The sequence below is a fragment of the Lonchura striata genome, unplaced genomic scaffold (genome assembly GCF_046129695.1).
Source record: "Lonchura striata isolate bLonStr1 unplaced genomic scaffold, bLonStr1.mat Scaffold_99, whole genome shotgun sequence".
NCBI classification, from domain to species: Eukaryota; Metazoa; Chordata; class Aves; order Passeriformes; family Estrildidae; genus Lonchura; species Lonchura striata.
In genome coordinates, this window is record NW_027461193.1 from 513,406 (window position 1) to 538,165 (window position 24,760).

Genomic DNA, 24,760 nt, shown 5'->3' on the forward strand with positions numbered 1-24,760 from the left:
CGGCTGCCCGCGGTCTCCTTCCCGCCGGGGCCGGGCAGGAGCCGCTGCCGGAGCAGCGCTGGCTCGGCCCGGCTGCTGTGGGTAGGACAGAGGGGCTGCCCCGCGGCCGGGAGCGGGCGGGGAAATTCCCGTCGCCGGAGGTTCGTGTGCCCGGGGAGAGCGAGGAGTCCTGTCAAAGTGACTTTATTGCCGAGCAGGGGCAGAGGCCGTGGGGCATTTGCCGTGCGCTCTCTGCCGTGGCTGTAGCCCGCAGCCTCCTTTTTATCCTCATTTTCCCGGCCGATCTCCCTCTGCCTTTGCCCACCGGCTGAGTTCCTTGGAAGGTTCCGACTTCCCGAGGCGCCTGGAGCCTGTCCTCGTTAATGTGCACCCTCCTTTTGTATAACAGCCGATATTCATGGATCTGTTAAGTCTTTGTTCTACTCCTCGAAGTCTAGGAATGTGGCGGGACTTTGAGCAGCTCTCTGGGTCAACTTGTAACATTTATTGGAACTGATGGATTCTCCCCTTCTCTACAAGTGCCCGGCCCTATCTCCAGGCAGATTCACTCCTTGACTCTGTTTTGTTCTTCCCGGGTCCTCTTTGGTTTTGGGATTATTCTCGGTGCCCTCATTCCCTGTCCTTTTGTAGCCGTTTGTGGATCAGGAGGCCTGGCTGCCACCTGCATGCCCTGGCTCAGCTGCTGGATGAGCTGCACTGCCAAGGTGTGGAGCATGGTAAAAAGATGAGAGTTGCTGCAGCACAGAAGAGGAGAAGCAGCATTCCTTTATCCCCTGGTGTGCTGGGGAGCCAGGAAAGCGTGTCCCATTCCCATCCTTTCCATGTTTGGACCAATACATAAACTGCTCTCCTATTTCCTTTTTATCTTTTTTAGCAATTTTCTCGTCATCTCTTTGCCAACAGCAGTTTGAGCCATTTAGTTTTCCACAAACTCCTGCTTTTTCTGCTAAGAGATAATCTGATCCCATTCTCTGGTGAAATGTTGTGTTCCTTGTTTCAGTGGCTTGGTCGGCAGGAAGGTCAGGAGCTGGAGTTGTCTGGTTGGTTCTTATTCTGAGGACAGCTTGTAATCAAATTATGCCATTCAAATGAAAAATGGGTTCTCTGTCTCCTGATATAAATTTGTGAGAAACGCCAATCACTTGGTTTTTAAAATGTTAGAAGTTTAATACTAGTAAAATGGTTATAAATGTAGGAATACAATTAGACTAATAAAAATTTAGAGTTAGGACAATTGCAAGACATTAAAAAGCAAAGACTTGCAGATGTCCGGATGCTCTCTTGGGCACTTAAGCCACAACAACCATACCTTGTGAATAAAGGAATCACCCCTAAAAAAATACACTGTTGCATATTCTTATATCCTTCATGGTTATGCATACATTTTATTTAAAACAAGTAACTCTGTCTGTTGTATGTCAGCTGTTTTTTTTAATCCCCACGGCGTCCTCCAGTCTGAGCATGGCCTGAAGAAATTAACTTCTTCTAGTAAGAAATCCATAAATTGCTCTTCTCTGGAGAATTTAGGTGTTCCTTGAGCGAATTTAGGTGTTCTCATTCCTTAACCCCCCCCCGCCACACACACACACACATGCATGTTTTCTCTTTTAACTACTAAAGCTTCATTTTATCTACAAAGCTACGTTTACCGTACTATTAAAATGTTCATACAGCACAAGTTATCATTATAACATAATACATGTAGTAACTATCTGCACAGAGCCATATAACATGCATTTTTCACAAAATCATTTTGGTTCCCAGGGGCTGGTCCATGGTGTTGTAGGATTAGTTCTGGTGGCCGTTCATCTTTTCCCCACCTTTGGGCGCTCCCTCAAGCTGGGGCTGCATCAATTGACCATTTTTTTTCTTACTCCTTCATCATATACTTGAATTCCAACTGATTTCCCTGAACTTGTTCTAGCAAAACCCCCAGTGCTCTGATACACCCTGTACAGCACAGACAGGGACAGCAGATGTTGGAGTGGGCAGAGGGATGATCCCCCCCTTATTTTAGTGAAGTTTTCCCAACATTCTCCATTTGCTTTTTCTCTTTGCAGCTTCAGCCATTTCTGTTGCAGAGTCAGAGATCCTCAGCATGGGCTCTGCCTTCAGCTGTGCAGATTCCATCTGTGCAAGCAGGCAGAGCTTGGGGTGAGGGGCAGAGGGAATCAGCCAATTCCTGTCCCAGGCAAGAAGAGCCAGGTACATTGTCCGCAGTTTGCCCCAGCAGTGTTAATTTGCATTTCTGAAGCTCCTCCTGGGTGCCTGGAATGCAGCTTCTCTTCCACAGCAGCCTTCAGCAGCCTCAGTTGTGCCCCCCCCACAACCTGCTGCTTTTATTTTTTCCTTCAAATCATCTATTTATTGTTTATGAGTTAAAGGGTCACCTTTAAATCTCATCTAGTTTTGAAAATTTTGAAAAACTCTAATCACTTGGTTTTTAAAATTTTAAAAGTTTAATAGTAATAAAATGGTTATAAAAATAATAATACAATTAGAGTTAGGACAATTACAAGACAAAAAGAGCAAAGAATTACAGATGTCCAGATGCTCTCGGACACTAAGTCAAGAAAAGCTTGACTTGTGAACAAAGGAATCACCCTTAAACCAAGACACTTGTTGCATAGTCATACATCCTTCATGGTTATGCATACATCCTATTCTAAACAAGAAACTCTGTTGTATGTCAACTGTTCCCTTTAATCCCCTGGCATCTTCAAGTCTGAGCAAGGCCTGAAGAAATTAGCTTCTCCTGATAAGAAGCCATAAATTCCTCTCCTTTGGAAGACTTAGGTGTTCTTCAAAGGGAGCATCTCATTCCTAAAAAGAAAACTCCCCCCACATACATAATCTCTATTTTAACATTATGTTGTAACCTAAAACTACACTTAACACAATACGTAAGGGAATTAATACAGCATAACTTTCTAACATGACACATATAATATTCATTGTAACATTTGCGAAAAGCCAATCATAAATATGCATTTTTCACAATCCCACCTCTTACTGCTCAAGCCAAATGATTTATAAAGAATATTTCCTGTCCTCTTGCATTCTTTGGACTCTGTTGGTAATCAAATAAAACATGGGATTAAACAAAGAAGAAATATCAAAACACTTGTAACACATAAAAGGAAGAATCCTAATTTCTTCCACCATCCCATTCTCAATACATTACCCCACCTGCTAGTTTTTAACGTTATTTTCCCATTTTTGGACTGATACCTGGGTCATAATTTTTTTCTGATATCCTTTGTTTTTTCCAGGATGACATCCTCATTGCCATCTATTTTCAACAATCTGTACACCCCATTCTTTAGCCAATAAATAGCGTAAAGCCAACCTATTTTAATGCATTGCAGGTGATGTTTGGCTTTGCAGACTCCATATTAATTCCAATGCCTGAGCAGCTTTGTTTATTATCTTGTCTATAACTGCTTGGAGTCATTTAATATGACTCAGGATATAATTTGGGGTTAACACAGAGCTAGACTGCTGTGCTTGTTTTACCTTTTTTTTTACTAACTGTCTCTTTACCGAATCTTGGACTATATTTCTAAGATCAAATGTAAAACAAATCCGTCTCTCTCCTTTTGGACATTCCATGCCCCAAGTATTACTACTTTTTCCTAAGTTCTTTGTAATGTGATAATTTTCCCCCTTTTTCCTGCAGGTACTTAATTTGGATGGGTTATAACAGTGCCTGTTGACATGGGTGTGTGTGACAAAAAGGAACTTTGGTTTCTTTCCATGTGATACTTTCTGTAGCATTTGTGACACGATCTTGCTGCTATCTCAGAAGGGAAAAGACAACAAATGAGAGACAGAAACAGGAATGACAGAGGTCTGGCATGGCTTATACCCCCACCTCCCCTGCCTGTGGGGCTGCTGCCCACAGCAGGTACGTGTGATCTTCTCGCTGGTGAGTACAGTGCTCAATCCAGGCTTGCCCTCTGTTTCCCTTGTCACTCCTTTTTTACTCATTTCCAGGCAAATTGTTTTTGACACCTTTTAACTGTGGTTTTCCACCATTCCTCAGGTATCTCTCAGTCCACAGGCATTGATAATCCCCATCTACGAAAGCAATTTATTACGTCAGTTTTTGAGGTCTTTCTGTATAGGGGATTGATTCAGTACTCAATACTTCTTGCCACGAGAACATAGATTTTGTGAGCTACAATGCCAATTATTCTCATAATTTAAACATTCACTTATAACCCAGCTGCCATGTCCAATATGGGGATGAATCAAATAAAGTATACAGCATAGTATTAATGGCAATTTCCCTTCTTGCCTGTACAAGTCACAGGCTAAGGCCAGACTATAAGAACTCTTGACTCAAACACTCCCGATCCTCCTGTTTGAAGTGGCAGTGTTCCTCTGCCAAGGAGGTGTCGGAGGCGTCTCAGGGCTTATTCAGGCAGGGCTTAGAACCAGTGATGCAAGCTTTGCCTTATTTCTCAGTTAGGTGTTATTCTTTGTACCTGCCTTGGGTCATTTGGGTCTTCCCAAACCATTACCACCCAGTCCTGGTTGAAAGTTAATTTGGTATCACCCGGTTTAGATGTGATAGTCCATTCCTCACGTTTCTTCACAAATTCTTTTATTTTGCTGGCATGAATTCACCCTCTTTTCCATGGTTGGGATTGCTGCTTTAGTAGTACCTGGAAAGGACTTCTTAATAACACAGTGTTAAAAGAAAAACAATACTGCATTAACTTTCACCATTAGTTTTCTTCAAAACTTTCTGGGTTTAACTAAAAACTTTTTCTGTAGCTGCTTCTTCTTCTTGTATCCAGCTGTGCTAATTGCTGCAGAGGCCAATTCTTCTTCTTGTGAGCTATAATTAGTTAAATAAAAAAAGACTAGCCCAAATTTAACACAAGATGTATCACATCTCTTGGTTTTTTGCTTTTTAGGCAACATCCAACTGTTTTAGTCTTACAGCCCCATTCTTCAAAACAAAAGCCTCCTTTCCTTAACAACAAAAATCAGAAGGAAAAAAAAGAAGTCTTGTTTAAAAAAATAAAGCACATTGTGAGAGTCAGCTATCTCTGCTTTGATCTTATCTCTATTGGTGGTCCAGCTCTCCCTCTTTTTCACAGCTTTGCCTTTGACTGTGCTTCCTCACTCCCCTCCCCTTGTTGTCACTCTGTCTAGCAGGAATGGGGGAGAACTTACAAATAGCTGCGGTATGGGGACTTTGGGGTGTATTTCGCTCTCCCTCTTTCTCTTTCTCTCTCTTTCCCTTTCTCTCTCTTTCTCTTTTTCTCTCTTCTTCTCTCTTCTCCCTTTCTCTCTCTTTCGCCCTCTTTTTCTCTCTTCACATTTCAACATCCACATTCCAATATCAGTCCACTTTCTAACATTAGTCCTACATCCTGGAGAGGTGAGTCTGCCAATCACCCCTCCCTCCTTTTTCAACTTCCTTACAAATTTAATTACTGTTGTTATGTGTGTTCTGCAGGCGTGTAATTCACAGCACCCTCCACCAAGGGCTACCAGCTACCCACAGCTGACAGTGCTAAAACTAAAGACTTATTTTGCTGTCACAATTTTCCATTCACAAACTTGAAAGGGTTGTAGGAACAAGGTAAACAAAAACTTACTTCTGAAGTGATCTTGCCTGCAGTAAAAAATTTAAGGCAATGCTTGTTAGTGCAATATAATTTGCAAAGAAGCCAAGGTTTGATTTGGGAAGGGCATCTGAGGACACAGAGCATGAGTTTTACCAATCTATAATTTGAAGAGGGAATAGACAAAATGTGGATACAGTGGGGGAGACAGCAAGTAAGGAATTTATCTCTGCAATACTCTCTTTTTGACTGCCAGGAGACACTCTCTGAAGAGGTTCTTACAGTACAAACAATAACTGGATGGGAAGAGGCACTCTTGAATTTAAGCTTTGATGTCAAAGTAGGAAACTGCCCCTGAGCACTGCAGTGCTGGAGCACCCTGCCTGCAAACTCACCAGAGGCAAGCCACTGCTGCCACGCTGCAGGGCTGCCTGCAGCACAGAGGGAACCATGGCCAAGCCCTCCCTGCAGGCCTGGGCAATCCACACAAGGAATCACAATTGCTTCATAGCTCTCTAACTCATTCAAGAAATAGGAAACTGTAGTAAACAGAGATCTCCCTCACCATCTTTTTCATATGTGTGTGTCACACACCCACTGTGATGCTGGAAGTAACAAATTGTTTACATTAGAAGATACTGAAACTTTTTCTTCATCTAGCTTTGTAGTTTCCCTTTTCTATATGTAGCCACCTTCCATTGTGGGAAAAAATGAGCCCTATTTTTTTACAAGTGTTTTGTATGCACAATTTTATTTGCTGTTCTAGATACACTGCAAGTAGTTAGCACTTCCAGAAAAACTAGCAAACAAACAAAACAAAAAAACTAAGAAAGCAAAACACATTTGGGTACATGAAAAAGGACTGGTTGGAAGGAAAATTGTTTCTCATTGACCTACCAAGCAGTTGGTGTTACCTTTAGTTTAACTTTACACACTGAGAACACGATTGAACAGTCTGCATTGACTCAAATTAATAGCAGGTTTTGCTATGTTACAGGTGTAAACTAGTTTTTCAATCCTAGAGTACAGTAAGTTATGTATTTCAAGATAAAAATCACAATGCAAATTGGAAGAAATTTAGTACTGCATGAGGTGTGCACACAATTAATTTACCTCTAGAAGTCAGTTTATGACTTTCCTCTACTAGGATTGCAGTAGCTGCTATAGCTTGAATACACACTGGCCAGCCTTGATTTACTGGATCCCACATCTTTGATAAATAAGCCACGGGTCTCTTTACTCCTCCCCACTCTTGAAACAAAACCCTATGAGCTACCCCCTTTTTTTCATTTACATATAAATGAAAGGGTTTTGCTAGTGAAGGTGAGCTTAAAGTTGATATTGGGGCTAGTTTTAACTTCTTTTTTCTTAATTTTTCATTATCCTTTTTGATCCATTTTATATCATCTCCCTCTGTCACTTTTTTTTATTCAAAAATTTTACTGCCTGTGTATATCCTTCAATCCACAATCTATAATTATCCCAATAATCTGAGTATCTTTCTGATTTCCCCCTTTGAAGAAGGAGGGGGAAGGGATAGAATCCCTGTGTTTCAGTCTGGGTTGAGCTTCCAACTACCCTTACTAAGCAAGTGTCCAAGATATTTTACCTCTGATTCTACAAATTGCAGCTTCCCTTTTGATACCCTTAATCCTTTTTCCCCAAGAAAATTCAAAAGCTTTATAGTAGCCTCTCTAACTTCAGCTTCAGCTTCCCCAGAAAGTAAAAGATTGTCCACATATTGGATAATTTGTATTCCAGGGGGAGTGGGGAAAGTTTGTAGTATTGTTTCTAAAGCTTGTCCAAATAAGTTTGGGGATTCTGTAAGCCCCTGTGGTAGTTTTGTCCATCTTAATTGCTGTTTTCTCCAGTTAGTGGGTCCTTCCATTCAAAAGCAAAGATAACTTGCTCTCCTGGGCTAATGGGCAAGCCCAAAAGGCATCTTTAAGGTCCACTACACTAAACCACTGATGCTGGGGAGGAACTTTACTGAAAAGAGTATAAGGATTTGGTACCACTGGATAGCGGGTCTGAGTTCCTTTGTTAACCTCCCTTAAGGCTTGTACCAGTCTATAGCTCCCGTCAGGCTTCTTTACTGGGAGTATTGGGGTATTATGGGGAGACATACAAGGTTCTAATGTCCCATCCTTTATTAGTCCTTCTATTACTGGCTTTAAACATTCCTGTCCTTCTAAAGATATAGGATACTGCTGTACATGTATGGGACAATTTTTTTTTCCTCAGTTGTAATCTTTATGGGGTCAATATTTAATCTTCCCCTATTTCCCTCCCCAGCCCAAACTTCCTTGTTAATTCTTCTTCCATCCTCCTGGCCTAGTTTTAAAAGTCTAGCTGTCATCTTCCCATCTTCTGGAACAACCCCTATTCCTAATTTCACCTGTAAATCTTGTCCCAATAAATTGCTACCTGCCCCTGGGACCAAGAAAACATCCCTCATCCAAAATTTAGTTTCTCCCTCTATTACCACATATTTAATAACGGGTACTGTGAAACTCTCTCCTTTTCCTCCTGTTACTATTACGGTATCTTTGCTTACACTATAACCTTTTGGAATATTTAACAGAAAGGTTCTTTCTGCCCCTGTGTCTACCACAAATTCCAATTCTTCTTCTTGGGGACCCACTCTTGAAATTATCTCAGCATTCCCCACCTGGACCCCACCTGCGCCCCCCCTCGGCCCCATGGCCCCGCGAGGGGAATTTGGGGAGGTGGGAGTGGGGCAGCGCCAAGGCCGGGCCCCCCCGCGCTGTCCTGGCGGGAGCGGCTGCAGTGGGGACCGAGTGCGGGCGGGAGCGGCCGAGAGCCCAGCGCTGCCCCAGCCCGACCTGCCCCAGCTCCATCCCTGCCCCTGCGCTGGGATGCTGTGGGGCTGGGGGGAAGAGGGAGCCGGCAGTGGGTGCTGGGCCTGGGGGCAGGAGGAGAAGGGAAGGAGAAGCAGGCTTGAGGAACAGAATGGTCAAAGGATGCAGGTGGCAGGAGAGGGTGGGATTGTGCAGGAGAAGGAGGAATAGCAGGAGGAAGAGGAGAGACACAGGAGGAGGAGGAGGAGGAGCAGAAAGAGGAAGCAGCAGAAGGTTCCACCCCTCCCTGTGTCTGCAGCCTCCCCCAGCCCCAGGAGCGCTGCTCTCCCCACATGCAGCAGGTGACTGTGGAGGGGGATCCACGATTTTCACGGGGTGAATCTTGGTGTTTCTGAGCTTTCTTGGGCTAAATGTTGGTGCTTTGGTTTTATGTGGCAGCTGAATCTTTATGTTTTGGAGGTGGATTTGCTGAGCTGTTATGTTTGGGGAGGTTTTGTACTGTGTCTTGAAGTTTGCAGGATTTTTGAGCTAAATCTTGGTGTTTTGTAGGTTCTTATAGACACAAGATTCCCAGTGACTTCCTGAGATGAACTTGGGCAAGGAGGAACCTCCAGTACAAGGAGCTTTTCTCTTGTTTTTCTGTCAAATCAGGATTTGTCATTTCCAGGGCGTGGCTGGATGGAGGAGGAGGAAAAGCCCCGGAGATGCTGCAGGAGGAGGAGCTGCAAACCCAGCCCAGGGAGCTGCGGGGAGGAAAGAGCCCCCCTGAGCCAGGAAGGCGGGCTGAGATCCAGGCGGAGCTCGGAGCTCCTGGAGAAGCCTCATGGCAGGGAGAAGCCCCACAAGTGCTTGGAATGTGGGAAGGGTTTCAGCTGGAGATCCAGCCTGATCCAGCACCAGAGGGTCCACACTGGGGAGAGGCCCTACGAGTGTGGGGAGTGTGGGAAGAGGTTTCAGAGCAGCTCCAATCTCCTCAGACATCAGCAGAGTCACACAGAGGAGAGGCCCTTCCGCTGCCCCGACTGCGGGAAGGGCTTCAAGCACAACTCCGACCTCACCGTGCACCGGCGCATCCACACTGGGGAGAGGCCCTACGAGTGTGGGAAGTGTGGGAAGGGCTTCAAAGACATGTCTGGCCTGATCCAGCACCAGGTGATCCACACTGGGGAACGGCCCTTTGAGTGCTTGGAATGTGGGAAGAGCTTTGGGCGGAGCTCACACCTGAGAAGACACCAGCGCATCCACACTGGGGAGAGGCCCTACGAGTGTCCCCAGTGTGGGAAGAGGTTTCAGACCAGCTCCAATCTCCTCCTACATGAGCGGATTCACACAGAGGAGAGGCCCTTCCGCTGCCCTGACTGCGGGAAGGGCTTCAACCGCAACTCCAGCCTCACTGAGCACCGGCGCATCCACACTGGAGAGAGGCCCTACGAGTGTGGGAAGTGTGGGAAGAGCTTCTCCGGGAGCTCTCAACTGACACAACACCAACGGAGGCACCACTAAGGGAAGCCCCGTGCGTGCCCTGAGTGAGGGAAGAGCTTGGAGTGAGGGAAGAGAGTGAGGGAAGAGCTTGGTGCGCTGCTGCAGCTCCATCCCCCATGGGAGGATCCGGGCTGGATGATCCCCAGTGACCCCCGTGGGGCAGAGCCCTGGTGTCCCCATATGGGGAATAAAACAGAGAGTAAAGCAATGGAGCTGATAAAGGGGCCCGATATCTGAGGCCTGACTGAGCAGAAACTGTGGGAGACACAGACACAGTTTAAGTCTCCCTGGGCAAGAAGACTGACCAAGCAACATGGTGTGAGTCTTTGTGATAACATAAATGTTCCCAGGTTACTGGATGTCACGAAGAATGTGTAACCAATGGGAAATCGTTACCAAAATCAGAGCCCTCTATAAGCACCATACAAGTCAATCCCTGTATAAACACCTGGTACACTCAATAAAATTGGTTTTGGTCTAAACTCGGATGTCCCCGTCTCTCCATGGTGGATAACCCTGTTGTGGGTGATCCCCGTTGGGTGGGGGAAGGTGCTGGAGGGATTTCTTTCCCTTCTCCTGGTGCTGCCGTGGTTTGGTTGGTAATAAATTCCCTCCCTGTGCCCAGGCTGGGTCTGTTGTCCCCGTGCCGGTGCTCGGGGCGGGATCTCTCCCGTTCCTTCTCTGCACTGCCGGGCCTCTCCTCAGCCAATGAGAGAACGCGGTGGAGAAGAGTCAGCCAATGAGAGCGAGCGGGGCTGATGACTCAGCAGTTGCCGGGCAGACCCGCAGCAGGCAGTGTTCCCCACCTGGACCCGCCCTCCCTGCCCAGGGCCGGCCCCGCCGTGGGGTCCCCCCAAGTCCCTCCCCAGTGCCCCCAGGAACTGGGCTGGGTTTAACTGGGAAGCTTTACTGGGAACACTGGGAGCAGGGGGCAGGGGCAGAGTGACAGCAGGGCTGGGGGACACTCGACCCCCCCAAAATCAGCGTGGGGATGGAGCAGGGGGTGCCGGCCGGGTCCGGGGCCACGGGGAGGGGCTCTCACCGCCGGTGGCTCAGGAGCTCTGTGGGCAGAGTAAAGGGGGTGACACCGGGCTGGGGTCCCCGGGGGGACCATTCACATTCTGGGGGAGGTGGGATACGACTCACGGGACCCCCCTTTCTTGTGCAGGTAGAACCAGATCCCCAGTGCCAGGAAGATGAAGCCCAACTCGGAGTCTCCAGTTCCTGCCAGCATCTTGCTGTGGCAGCATCCAGCAGCATCTCTGGGGTCTCCGCAGGGGTCAGGACCCCCCAGAAACTCTCACAGGCACCCAGGCCCCTCCAAGCACCCTCCTGGTTGCTCCCAACCTACTCAGGATCCCTGAAACCTCCCTCTTGATCCCTTCCTCACCTTCCCAGGACCCACCAAAGCCCCTCCTGTCCCTCTCAGTATCCCACAGCCTCCTTCCAGTTGTCCCCCACTGCTCCAGGACCCCCAAACTCTCTCTCATTCCCTTCCCAGCCCCACCAGGGTTCATCCAGACCCCTCCCAGTCTCTTCCCAGCACAACCAACCTTGTCCCAATCTCTGCTCTTCCATCCCCAATCTCCATCCAGCTCTTCCAGGCTCACTCACATCCCTCCCAGTCACACCCAGCACACCCAAACTCCCTCCCAGTGTCCACCAGGACCCCCAGAACCCCATCCCACCCTCCCCAGTATCCTTCAAACCCCTTCTTAGCCTTTCCAAATCCACAACCTCCTCTCCCAGTTGAAACCAGGCTCTCCAACTCTCTCCCAGTTGAAACCAGCACATCCCAGTGGCTGTCCCAGTGCCCCCAATTCCTCCCCTGTATCCCAGTGCTGGCTCAGGGGGTGCTCCAGGCTGACGTGCTCCACCTGGCAGGTGGAGGTGAGCCCGGCCCGGGTTGAGGTTTCCAGCAGCACCAGGAGCTGGTGGGTCCAGTCCCCTTTGGGGACCATGTCGGTGGCCACCACAGAGAGCTCCTGCTGGCCCTGGAACCACCTCAGCTGGGTGTGGGTAGGGTAGAAATCCACCAAGAAGCAGAGCAGGTGCCGGGGCTGGGCTGGGAGCTCGAGGGCAGAAGAGAGATGGACAAGGTGGGGGTGACTGGGAGAGAGCGGGAACACACTGGGATCAGCTGGGAGAAACGTGGAGAGAGAGGGGAGGGGTGGTGTGGCCTTGGGGCAGACTGGGAATGGACTGAGAGGGACTTGGAATGAACTGGGAAAGACTGGGATGATACTCAGAGAGAGGGGAGGGGATGGGGGACACTGGCAGAGGGTGGAGATCTCGGAGTGAACTGGGGAGGAACTGGGAATGGGCTGGGAAGGAGTGGGAGGGACTGGGGCGGCACTGGGAGGAACTGGGAATGGGCTGGGAAGGAGTGGGAGGGACTGGGGCGGCACTGGGAGGAACTGGGAATGGGCTGGGAAGGAGTGGGAGGGACTGGGGCGGCACTGGGAGGAACTGGGAATGGGCTGGGAAGGAGTGGGAGGGACTGGGGCGGCACTGGGAGGAACTGGGAATGAAGCGCGCGGCACTGGGAGGCCGAGTCCAGTGCGGGGCACGCGGCGCTGCGGGTCTGCCTGGCAACTGATGAGTCATCAGAGACTCGCGCTCTGATTGGCTGAGGGGCGGCAGCGCCACGCCAGGCTGAGATGGACAGCCGGGAGGCACTGGGAGAGACTGGGATGGACTGGGAGAGCCACGGGGGTCAGTGGCAGGGACAGAAGGTCTCGGGGATGGGCACAAGGAGGGCTGAGGGCTCTGGGGCGATTCCCAGGGAGGTTTTGAGGGGCCTCAGGGTCATTGCCAGAGCAGGGCTCGAGGGGACACGCTCTGCCCCACGCTCACCTCGGCGCTCCGTGAGGAACGGCCTGAGATACTCGTGGTTGTACCGGCAGAGCCAGCCCACCGCAGTCCTTCTTTGCTCCATAACGTGCGGGTCGCTGTTGCAGTACCTGGCTGCTGTCCCTGGAGTATCTGTCCCGTGGTATCTGTGGATACCATGCAAAGGCCTTTTCTGCTTCTTTACCCTGCACTCTCCTCGTAGCAGTTCAGGCTGGAACAAATGGCTCCCAGAACAGGGACCTTGGGCAGTTGTCCAGTCCCGGAGAGCGTCTCCTGAAGGTCATCGGATCCGGGATCTTTGGGAATTCAAGCGTCGTTTGGGACCAGCTTCTTCCTTCGCTTTGTGAGGACTGTTTCTCCTGGCCTGTCGGCACCCCTTTGGAATTCTGAGGGAAGGCTGCCGCTTTGGAAGGGAAGCTTTCAGAATCCAAAGGACCGGCAGGAGCCCACCAGCCCCCTCGAGGTTTCGCTTTTCCTTTGTGTCCCTCGCATTGGTGAGTACTCGCAGCGTGGGCTGCCAGGTGCCCGGGGGAGAGCTCCACACATGAACACATTTATCTTAAGTTCATCCTTTTGCCTCGTGGGGGGGAATTTTGGGTTGTTTGGGGAACATGGACAATCATTTATCCCCAGCTCAACGAGAGATTTATATTCAGATTAAAGCAACCTTAGTACTAGGGAATGTTTCATTTAAAAAGAGGGATCTTAAAACTTTTGTTCAGTTTTTGTTTGAGCACTTTCCTGAGGCTTCCCAGGAAGATGTTTTGTCACTTTCGTTCTGGGGGAAAGTTGGGTGATGCATTTATGATATACAAGTGGGTGGAAATTATAAAGTGGGCAAGTTTAATCCTATTTTCAATTTGATTTTTAAATTAGTAAAGCCTAAGTGAGAAAGTTGGGTCCCTGGTTCTTGTTCCCCGTATTACTCCCTCCCTGATCCTAACCCTGCTTCCCCTATGGGTGGGATGGGAGCCAGACCCTGCCCACGGGCACAGGGCTGTCACCTACTCCCTGCTGCCTCCTGCCCCACTCAGTCCCTCTCTCGGGCTGGCCCTGGCCACTCCAGCAGAGCCTTCCCCGCTCCCTTGTCCCCGACTGCCCTGTCCCCAGTTTGGTCCCCAGCTCCAGGAATGTCAGTTGTACAGCCCCGCCTCGGGTCCCTCCCCTGCGCTCGCAGCTGCGTCGATGGTGTCACCGTCGGGACCAGCCCCTTCTGTCCCCTGCCCACATCCCCGAGTGGGCCCTTGAGGGTGGTTCCCTCCTTCTCCAGCCCATCCCGGTTCCCACGCCACGGAACCGAACGCGGGCCTGGCTGGAAGCCCGCCATGCTGGCCTGCAGGCCCCGAGTCACCGGGCCCCACCGCTCCGCCGGAGGCTGCGCGCTCCAGCCCGCCCCGACCCACCTTCCGAAGAGGATGAGGACGGCGGCACCCCGGCAATAACAACAGGCCGGGAGGAGGCTGGACACGGATCAGGGAGGAGCCCTGCGGGATGGGGACCTGGACTTGGTGAGAGATCTCGATTGCCTTGCAGCGCCTGTCGTCATTAAACGGGGAAAGGAGCCGCGATGGGAGCGGATTCCTCACACTGAGGGGAAGGAGTTGAGAAAAGCGGCCAGAGACTATGGCCGCAATTCTCCATATTTTAAAAATGTATTGGACTAAACTTTCACAGGACATACCTTAATTCCCCATGCCTTCCATTACATTACCACTGCACTATTGCAGTGGAAAAAACTTTTAAAGCCAATCCTATCCAAGTATGACTTGAGTGAAGTTTTAACGAAGGCCAGAAAGGCCTTGAGGCTTTGGCAGGAGAGGGGGAATTTAGCAGACCAGAGGATGAGGTCATGCTGCCCAACAATGTCTTAGATGACATCAAATCTGCTGCAAAGACTGCTCTTTTAAAAATCCCTGATGGAACCACCCTTGTCCAAAACTTTTCTTCAATCCATCAGGGGGTTGAAGAGACATTTGTTAAGTTTGTTGACCACCTCCCAGAGGCCATTGTTCGCCAAATTGATAATGCAGAGGCCAGGGATGAACTCCTGGGAAAAATGGCAATGTCTAACGCCAACCCAGAAACCAAAAAGCTTCTCGGAGCTCTTCCCCAAGATCCAGAGCCACTCATCCCACAGATGGTCGACACCTGCACTAAGGCCTCTTCTTCAGAAACTGCTTTAGCCCTGGCCATGAGCAAAGGGGTGGGGGAGGCAGTGGTGCCCATTAACAACGTGAGGTGCTTGAACTGTGGCCAGTTCGGCCATTTCCAAGCAAACTGCCCTCACTGGCCTCCTGTGCACTTTAACTCACCTCGCTGCCCTCTCCAGAACACCTAGAAATGATCAGCCCTCGCAGCGTCCGGGAAACGGGCGGGGAGCGCGGCGCGGTCCCGCACGGAGACAACGAGCGGCAGCCGCGGCCCCGGGGCCGAGGGCGGGCGGGCGAGGCCGGCGGGCGGGCAGCCCCGCCGGGGGCGGCTCAGAACCGCAGTCCTGGGGCGAAACTGCCGCCCCCGCCCCGCTGCTGCTCCGGAGCTCCTGCGCCCGCAGCGTCCGCGGGCACCGGCCGGGACAGAGCCCGGGAAGGAGAAGGGGCCGAGCCTCGGCGCGGCCGCCAGCGCCGGGAGCGGGACGAGCCCCGCACGGCAGCGCCCCAGCACCGGCGCCACGTCCAGCATCACCAACACACACACAAACCCGCTGGCCAAGGTGAAAAAGTCCTTGCCATGAACGTTCTGGGGACAGGAAATGGTTCAATGTCAAAAACAGATACGGTTTCATAACCCTGAATGATAACAAACAAGATGTGTTTGTTCAACAGACTGCTATAAAAAAGAATAACCGCAGGAAATAACTCCACAGTCTAGGAGATGTAGAAATTGTGGAATTTAATATAATACAAGGAAGAAAAAGCCCCCAAGCAGCAGATGTGACAGGACCTGGTGGAGTTCCAGTGCAAGGTAGCAAACATGCACCAAACTGCAAACCTGCGAAATATTACCCATGTCATGGAAGTCCTCCACACTCCTACCGGGGAAATTAAACCCAAAACCAGCAGCCAAATCCCAGCAACAGCCCAAAAGCTGAAAGAGCACAGAACACCGATAAGCCACCTTCCATCCAAGACTCCACCTCCATATCAAAACAACTTTCCTGTCTGATAAGTCCCACTTCTTCTAATACCCTTCTCCAATTCCTGTGGCCTCCCTGCCCCCCTCCCACTTTCCCTGTTTCCTTTCCCTTGTCCTATTACCCCTTTTTTATGTTCCCACAAATTCCTACCTCCTTTTCCCCCTTTCCATGGCCTCCCTCCACTAGTCCCTTTCCCCAGAGTTCCTTCATAATACCTGAAGGAGTGTAATTGGGGGGGAAGAAAGGAAAGTTTTCCTAAATTAACCATCTTTTTCTTAAAAAGTAATGATTTCTATTTGGAGTTTCCAACAGGCACACCACCACCTACATTACCTCGTACAGAGTCTGTCACAGCCAGCAGCACTGCCACAGGGGCCAGAGAACCAGTCCCTACTGAAGGCTCCTGATTCCATCTCCTGATAAACCGGACTAAGAAAACCCCACATCCCTCCTGCCAGCTCTAAGAAAATCTATTTGGACATTAGAGACTCAGAATTGTTTGCATTTTGAAAATTGTCGTATGAGCGCTTTTGATTGATTTTGTCATTTTGTGTTGAATCAGTTGATCCTCCAGAGAAGCTTTCTTAATAATATAAAAAGGGGAATTGTGGGGATCCTGGGGGGCATTTCCCTGGTTTGGGGAGACGCGGGAGGTTCCCTCAAGGGGCTGTTGGACTCTGTTTGCTCCTTTCCCTGTTCCTGTGTCTGTTCCTGTGTCCCTGGGCCACTCCCTCCCTGTTCCCTGACTGGGCCTCATCTTTGTACTGCCCAGGGACCAGGGTCACCCCCACCCCGACTCCTCAGGACAGGGAGAGCTGAGAGTTGGAGCAGGGGGATGGGTGTGCTGGGGAAAACCCTGAACATCTCACGGCGTGGCTGATTCAGACATCTGTGGATACCATGCAAAGGCCTTTTCTGCTTCTTTACCGTGGACTCTCCTTGTAGCAGCTCAGGCTGCAACAACTGGGGATCATCCAGCCCGGATCCTCCCATGGGGATGGAGCTGGAGCAGCGCACAGAGCTCTTCCCTCACTCAGGACACCCGCAGGGCCTCCCTGGTGTGGAAGTGCTGCTGAGTGATGATCTCTGAATTCCACCTGAAGCTCTTCTGACATTCCAAGCACTCATAGGGCCGTTCCCCAGTGTGGATCCTGTGGTGCTTGGTGAGGTCGGAGGTCCCACTGAAGCTCTTCCCACACTCCCCACACTCGTAGGGCCTCTCCCCAGTGTGGATCCTCTGGTGTTCCATCAGGTGGGAGTTCCAGCTGAAACCCTGCCCACATTCCAAGCACTTGTGGGACTTCTCCCTGCCATGAGGCTTCTCCACCAGCTCCGAGCTCCGGCTGGATCTCCGCCCACCTTCCTGGCTCAGGGGGGCTCTTTCCTCCCCGCAGCTCCCTGGGCTGGGTTTGCAGCTCCTCCTCCTGCAGCATCTCCGGGGCTTTCCCTCCTCCTCCATCCAGCCACACCCAGGGAATGACAAATCCTGGTTTGGGGGAAAAACAAGAGGCGAGCACCTTGGACTGGAGGCTCCTCCTGCCCAAGTCCATCCCTAGAACTCAGCAGGACTCTTGTGTCCATGAAAATCTCCACAGTCTCAAGGTTCAGCCCAAAACAACTCTCCCAGGAGTTCCCTATCTCTGATCTCGCCACTTTTGGGGTTCCAGAGGTTTCCTTTCCTTGGGATGATGGGGGTCCAATGGCTCCAGGGGTTCCCCCTTCTCAGGTGTCCTGCTTAGGGATGATCCAGGGGCTGTTGGGGCTCCATGGGGTCCCTTCTCCCCTGATGCTCTACTTTGAGATCCCAGGTGTCCCAGGGGTTCCTCCTCTCCAGGCTCCCCCCCTTTCCAGCCAGCCGGGGGTCCCCCAGCTCCAGGATCGCCCCTCTCTGCTCTCCCCACTCCGGGGGTCCCAGGGGTTCCCCTCCTCTGCTCCCCCGGGGGTCCCCAGGACAATGTCCTCCCCCTGGTGACACTGGGCAATGGCCACGTGGACTCCCAAAGATCCCCCAGGGGGCTCAGCTTTGGGGTCCTGCAAGATCCAAACCTACACACACAGAGAAAAAAACCTCCCAGGGTTTATTTGGGCCTCCCAGACGAACATCTGGGGCTCAATTCCACAATCTGCAAGCTCCCAACACACCCCAATAAAAAACCCTCTCAGAGACTCCCCGATATATTTGGGACAAGCTCCCCCTCCCCTCTCACCTGCAGGATGAGCTGGGGGCGATGGTCCCGGGGCCAAGGGTACTGCGGCCTCAGGGGGCACTGGAACCTCCTGTTTCTCCTCCTTTTCCTGCTCCTGATCCTCATCTTCCTCCTCCTCCTTCCTAATCCCACCTCCTGCCCAGTTCCTGCCTTCTGTATATTTCGAGTGCAGCACCTTGCTTGTTTTTAGAGCGAGAACAAAGATCCCCGCGGGAACACGGCTTGCTGGCTTCAGTCAGAAGTAGCAGTGACTAAAGGTCCTGTTTCCTCTGCTGTGCTCCCGTCCTTGTTCCTCCTCAGTGTTCAGGCTGGGCTATGGGGTGTCCCTGTTTGCTGCATTTTCAGAGCTCCTCCTGGAGCCTTTGGGCAATAGGCTGTGCCCTGGGAGGGTTCTTTGTGCTCCTTTGTGACCCAGGAGAACCTTCCGGGCGGTTTCTGCGTGAGCTGCTGCTGTGATGTCACAGGAGCACTGCCACGTCCCCGAGGTGCTCCCGTGGCTGTGGGACACGGAGGCCTCAGTGTCCCCAGTGGCTCTGGGCACTGCTCCTTGCCGGAGGATCCTCCTGCCCGAGGCATTCTCAGCACCAGCCCAGCCCTGACGGGTGTCCTTGTGTGCTTGCAGGGCTGCAGTCTGCAGACGTGTGCAGCGCAGCCAAAATGATCCAGCACGTGGCTGCTGCAGTTTGCACGCTGTACTCTGTGGCTTATTCGGGCTATTTTTTAACCCACTTGGCACGTAAGTCAAGGTTTTCCCTCGGTGCTGTGGCTTTGGGCTTGCTGTGTGCTTTCTGTTCTTCCTCTGGACCCGAGCTGACTTTGTAACCAAATGGCCATGAAGGCACCATTGCTTTGGGAGAGCTCCTGCCAGCAGCTGCAGCTGAAAAAGGGGGTGTCTGCAGCCAGCGGGGCGTGCACAGCATTTGCAATGAGCCCTGGGGGGTTCTGTTCCCTCCAGCGGGGAGTCTGTGGCAGCAGAGCCGGGAACTCCCTGCCCAGCCAAGAACTGACCCAGCCCAGCATTTTGTGCTGTTCTCTTGCTGTGGGAAGGGACTGTGGCTCCTGGAGGGACGCTGGGAAAGCAAAATGCTCTCTCGGGGTTGCCTTGCTCCATGGCATTTCCCACCACAGGCAGTTTTTTCCTGACAGCATCTGGTTCATGTTCCCTCTCCCGTTGCAGGGCACCTCATGTGTGGATTCCGAGCAGCTCCTCCTCCGGTGAGTGGGAAAGGAACCTTTGGTGTTTGGAATTGTGCAGCAAGCTGTGAGCTCGGCGTGTGGCAGCTGAGTGCCAGCCTGGGAGGCTGAAGGAAAGTTCCTGTCAGAGTCTTTGCAGCAGCAGCAGCAGCAGCAAAGGGATCCCCAGCAGATTTCTCCTTTTCTGCTGCTGAGCTTTTGAAGAGCTGCAGGTCTGATTTTGCAGGCAGAGGATTGCTTGCTAGCTTTAGCCACAGTGGAATATCGTTTTCCCAACAATAAGTGGCAATGTCGACTTTAGCCCATTGTTAGTTTGAAGGACTCCAAACCCAATTTCTTCTTTGTGCAGCTGGATGTGCAGCTGAAGGTAAATAAGGTGATCACTGAGATAGAACTTCCCGTCCCTCACGCTGCCATCTGTCCACAGGGCACAAAAGCAGCACCAGCCCCTCCTCTGGCTCCCTCTGCTCCCAAAGAGGAGGCCAAAGAGGAGGAAGACAGCGGTGAGCTCCCCGCTGTTCTGGAGGACGCTGGTGAACTTCCCTCGGTGCCGGGAGATGACAGTGAACTTCCCGCTGCTCTGGGAGACGAGGGCGAACATCCCGCGCCGTGGGAATACAGCGGCGAGGCTCCCGCGGCGTGGGACAAGGACAGTGGACATCTCCCAGCGTGGGACGAGGGCGGTGGATGTCCCCTGGTACGGGACGAGGACGGCCAAGCCCCCATCGTGTGGGATGAGGACAGAGGACATCTCCCGCTGTGGGATGAGGACAGAGGACATCCTCTGCCTTGGGAAGAGGAGGCTGAACTTCTCCCAGCATGGGAAGAGGACAGTGAATGTCCTGTGGCTTGGAAAGATGATGGCGAACCTGCAGCAATTTGGGAAGAGAATGGAGAACCTCCCTGTGCTTGGGAAGAGGATGGAGAACCTCCCTGTGGTTGGGAAGAGGACACTGATCCTCCCTGTGCTTGGGAAGAGGACACGGAACCTCCCTCCACTGTGGGATCCTGGGCTGAAGGTTCTGACAGCAGCACAGCCCTGCAGCCAGAGGGGAGAGGGGAGTGGTGCCTGGTGCAGCTGAGTACGTCTGCTCTGTTCCTGTGTTCAGAGCAGGGGCTGTGTGTGTGTCTCGGCATCAGCTGCAGCCAGCGTTGCTCTGCAGCTGAATGTCACAGGGGCATTTATTGTCCTTCCCCAGCTGAGACCAAGGGGCTCACGGCCCCAGGGAGTGGGGCTGCATTCTGGCTCTGCTCTGGCGGGGTCTCGCTCTGGGAGGGAGCCTCTTCCACGTGGTTTCTTTCAGGGAACATCGTGAGCGTGGAGGAGCCTGCCGAGAAATACCTGGAAGTGGAGCAGATTGGCCAAGGGTAAGTGCACGGCAGCTACTTCTGCACAAGCAGCCCAGGGGCTGTGCTGGTGCAGGATCAAGGGAGAAGTCAGGAGAGCTCCAAACACCTTCAGACACTGGGGTGCCATCCTGCTGTCTCTCAGTCCTGATCAGAATTGAGAACTGTGGTCAGAAGGAGCCGTCACAGGCCCCTGAGGCTGGCAGTGTCCTGCCTGCAGCAAGGAGCAGGACCTGGGAGATTTTCTGTGTCTGGAACTGGATTGCTTAAAAGAGCCACTCACCATCTGGTGACTGTCAGACAACAGCTCTCAAGGGGATTTCTTTCAAATATTTTGCTTCAAAAAATATCCTCCAGTCAGCATTAACAACCTAATGGTTTAGAAACAGGAACCAGAGATGAACTAATGAGTGCTCTATTCTAGCACAGCTCGTAGAGCCCATACATTCAGCAACAGAGACAGAGCTGATGCACTCTGGGGGAAAATGCATCACCTGCCTGATGGCAGGGCCCTTGTGGATCCTGCAGGTCTTAGGCAGGAAATGGAAAAGGATGAAATGCATTCTTTTCCAGTTCTTTAGACACCCATTGCTCACTTCAGGTTTTGAACTAAAGCAATTCAGCGTGGACATTTGGGATTTGCTCCAGCCCAATTCCTTCGTGTTGGGTCTCAGTTTTCCCTTGCACACCTGGCATGGCAGAGGGCTGGTGGCTGCTGTGCTGTTGTTGCAAGGGTCGATGCACCCAGGTGTTTGTGAGCGCTGCAGGCAGCAGAGATCTCCTGTCTGGGCTGGCTTTCACTCCCAGGGCCTCAAGCACTGCTTCTTTCTTCTCTGCTGTTTTGTCTCCAGGGCTTTCGGAACCGTTTCCAAAGGACTCGACAGGGCCACTGGAGGAGAGGTCAGTGCCAACACGCCCAGCACGTCTGGCAGCTCTCCAGGGCTCTCCCCTCTGCTGGGAGCTGTGGCTGCAGCTCTGGGGGCCAGCAGAGCTTTCCTGCACAGGCTGCTCCTCTGAAGGCAGAGCAGTGTCAGCCTGCAGAGCACAGCTGGGACTTGGTCCTTCTGGAGTGCCCAAAGGGATGCAAGGAGGGCAGCGGTGTCTGTCAGAGCAGGACACGCTGGCTTGCTCTTCATATCTAAAAGTGTGAACGCATCAGGCTGGAGACTGAGGCCCAATTTATCTTCACCCCAGCCGCAGACAGGAACACTATTTAGCAGTTTTTCCATCCTGCCTTTCATCTTCAAAGGGTACCTCAAGGCCTAATTAGGGTGAGATCCTGCTTGGGCTCAATTTGGGACTTTAGTTCCACTTCAGCTGTCCACAGAGAGAGAGGGACAGAAATGAGAAGATGGATGTCCAGAGCAAAGCTCTCTCCTAAACCCTGCAGTTGTGTTTGGGTCTGGGGTCAGTGACAGCCTGTGACAGGGATCACCTGAGCAATGGATGTGTGTGTTTGCTTTGTTGTGCCATCCCAAACAGAGCAGCTGCATCTGAAATCATGACCAAATCCCATGGAATTGCTAAAGGGTTCCCGGCTGTTTTGCTCTGTTTTCACAGAACCAGAATTACCTCCTGCTTGCAAAATGTATTTGAATAATAATGAGAGTGTTGAGGCCATTTGAGAAGACTGTAGGTGCAGAGAATGTGGTTAGAGCTGGGAGGCTGACAGCTGAGGGGCCATTTCTGCAGAGCTTGCAAGGCCAAATGTCTCTGGCCATGTGTCCTGTAAGCAGCCCCAGCAAGCAGAGCAATGGGCTGTAGGAGTGGCCCTTGCTGAGGTCTGGTGCCCATCCCAGGGCAGTTTGGCACAGCCCGGCTCCGTCGCTCCAAAAAGCCTCGCCCTGTGTTTGCTGTGGCCTCCTGCCACAGACTCCTCCAGTTAAAGGTCTGCAATGTCCCCTCAGGTGGCCATAAAGAAAATGAGTCTCAGAGGGCAGAACAGGGAACGCGCTGTGAATGAGCTCCTGCTCCTGAAGGACAAGAAGAACCCCAACATTGTCAACTCTTTGGACAGGTGAGTGCTCCAGGCCTCATCCCGTGCACGGGCCCTGCCTTAACCTTTCCTGGCACCCGTAGTCTGTAGCCTGTTTTGAAAATGCCTGACCCAGCCGTATCTTCCTAAAACAGCAGCCTGGCACTTCACTCCCTCCATGTGCTTTGGTTGCTTTGGTTTGGTTTTTCCTTCAAGTTGACCCCGTTTTCTGTGTCTTACAACAAGTGCTGATAAACCACAGCAGAAATTATTTCCCTTGGTTTCTTCTTCCCAGCCCTTTTCCATTGCTGCGGATGCCAGGAAGACCAGGTCCTTGTTTCCAGAAATGCCTCATTTGCCCATTTTTCACTGGCCTTGCCTGTTTCTGAAGGGACTTTCTGAAAGGTTTCTGATTGCTTTTGTCCCAAGTGCTGCACGGCCTCCTCCCCTGGATAACCCTGGGGGTTGTGTTGCCTTGTTCTGCAGGGAATGGTGGAACTGATGAGCTCAGAAGCTGAACCAGCTGGGGGCCAGTGTTGTGGTTCCACACTGATCTGGGCTGTTGCTAAACTGCATTTTTCACCTGCTTGCCATCTAAGGACTCTCCTTTCTCACAGGTGTCTCTTCCCTTAGACTGTGCAGATTCCAAGGACTCTGCAGCCTCGCAGGAATGTCTCTCCATGGGATTCTGTCCTCATGGACAAGTGACCTGGAAACAAAACTCCACTCCAGGCTTTTCCATGGGGGAATTGAGCACTGCACATTCATCTCCATGCCACTGCTTTCCTCTTCCAGCTTCCTTGTTGGCGGAGATCTCTGGCTGGTGATGGAATACATGGATGGAGGAACTTTGCAGGACGTTGTCAGACAGACACGCATGGCTGAAGGAGAGATGGCAGCTGTCAGTCGGGAGGTGAGGGATCCTGCCTGTGGCTGCCACGGCTTGGACACGATGGTCCTTCCACACAGGCGTGAGAACAGGAGTGGCTCCATGCTCAGGGCTCTGTTTGTTGGTTTCATGAGCTGGAGAAGAAAGAGCCTCTGCAGTGAACGGCCTGCCAGCATTGCTGCACTTCTGCTCTGTTCTTGCTCTCTTTCCTGCTGTTGTGGCACTCTCTGTCTGTTCTGGATTTGATGTGCTGTTCTCAGCTTTGCCCTGAACCGTTTGCCTGGAGCCTGTCTGCTCTGCACTCCTGGCCTGTCACAGCAAAGCTGCTGCTGGCAGAATTCAGACCTGTCCCTTCTTGTGTGATAGATTCCGGCCATTGGTTTTTGTCCTGGTGTTTCTTGTTCTCTCTCAGTGCCTGCAGGGCCTGGATTTCCTGCATGTGAACCAGGTGATCCACAGAGATCTGAAGAGCTCCAACATCCTCCTGGGCATGGCCGGCTCTGTCAAGCTGGGTGGGTGTTCCTGGCCAGGCACGGCGCTCCCGGGTGCGGCTGTGGGGCTGCTTCCCAGTGCCGGCCAGAGCCCCACAAGGGCTGCTGGGGGCACTGCCCGGCCCCTGCTGCCAGCTGAGAGCGGCTGCCCCTGCAGAGAGCTCCGGAGAGCAGCAGGGTGCCAGGGGTGGCTTTGCTCTGGGTATGGCCCTCCCAGAGGGGCAGGAGTTGGAATCTAAAGCTTCAAGGGAATCAGTAAAAGCCACTGCACAAAAGCTGAGGGTTTCTTTAAGGGTCCAGTTCCACCTTCCCTTGGCTACAGCCCTGAGCACTTTTCCAGTTGACTTCACTACTCCATTCTCAGACTGAGAATGGGGAGTCTTGGTGCTTGGTTTCCTCATTCCAGCTGCCTTTGACAGTGTTTGTTTCTGTCCTCAGCTGATTTTGGCCTCTGTGCTCAGCTCAGCTCTGAGCAGGACCGGCGCAGCTCCATGGTGGGCACTGCTCACTGGATGGCCCCAGAAGTTGTGACCAGTTCTCCTTATGGCCCCAAGGTGGACATCTGGTCCTTTGGCATTGTGACCATCGAGATGGTGGAAGGAGAACCTCCTTACTTCAAGGAAACGAGGGCCATGGTAAGAGGCAAATTCTCCAGGGGCTGCAGAGCCCTGTGAGCACAGGGTGACCCTGCACTGGGAGCAGCAGCTGGAGGTTTCTGCACCTGGGGAAGGGAATTCCCAGAGCACTCGGGCCTCAACACAGACAAATATTCTGCAGTCTCCAAC

The 24,760-nt window shown here is 51.8% G+C and overlaps 1 protein-coding gene across 1 annotated transcript in view; it reads right to left on the reverse strand.

The window, feature by feature from the left end:
• Positions 1-24,760, reverse strand: part of LOC144248867 (uncharacterized) — a 552,852-nt gene that overhangs the window by 463,642 nt on the left and 64,450 nt on the right. Inside the window, 1 exon segment of the mRNA XM_077790845.1 lies at positions 16,970-17,179. Within this exon segment, the coding sequence (XP_077646971.1) occupies positions 16,970-17,179 (210 nt within the window).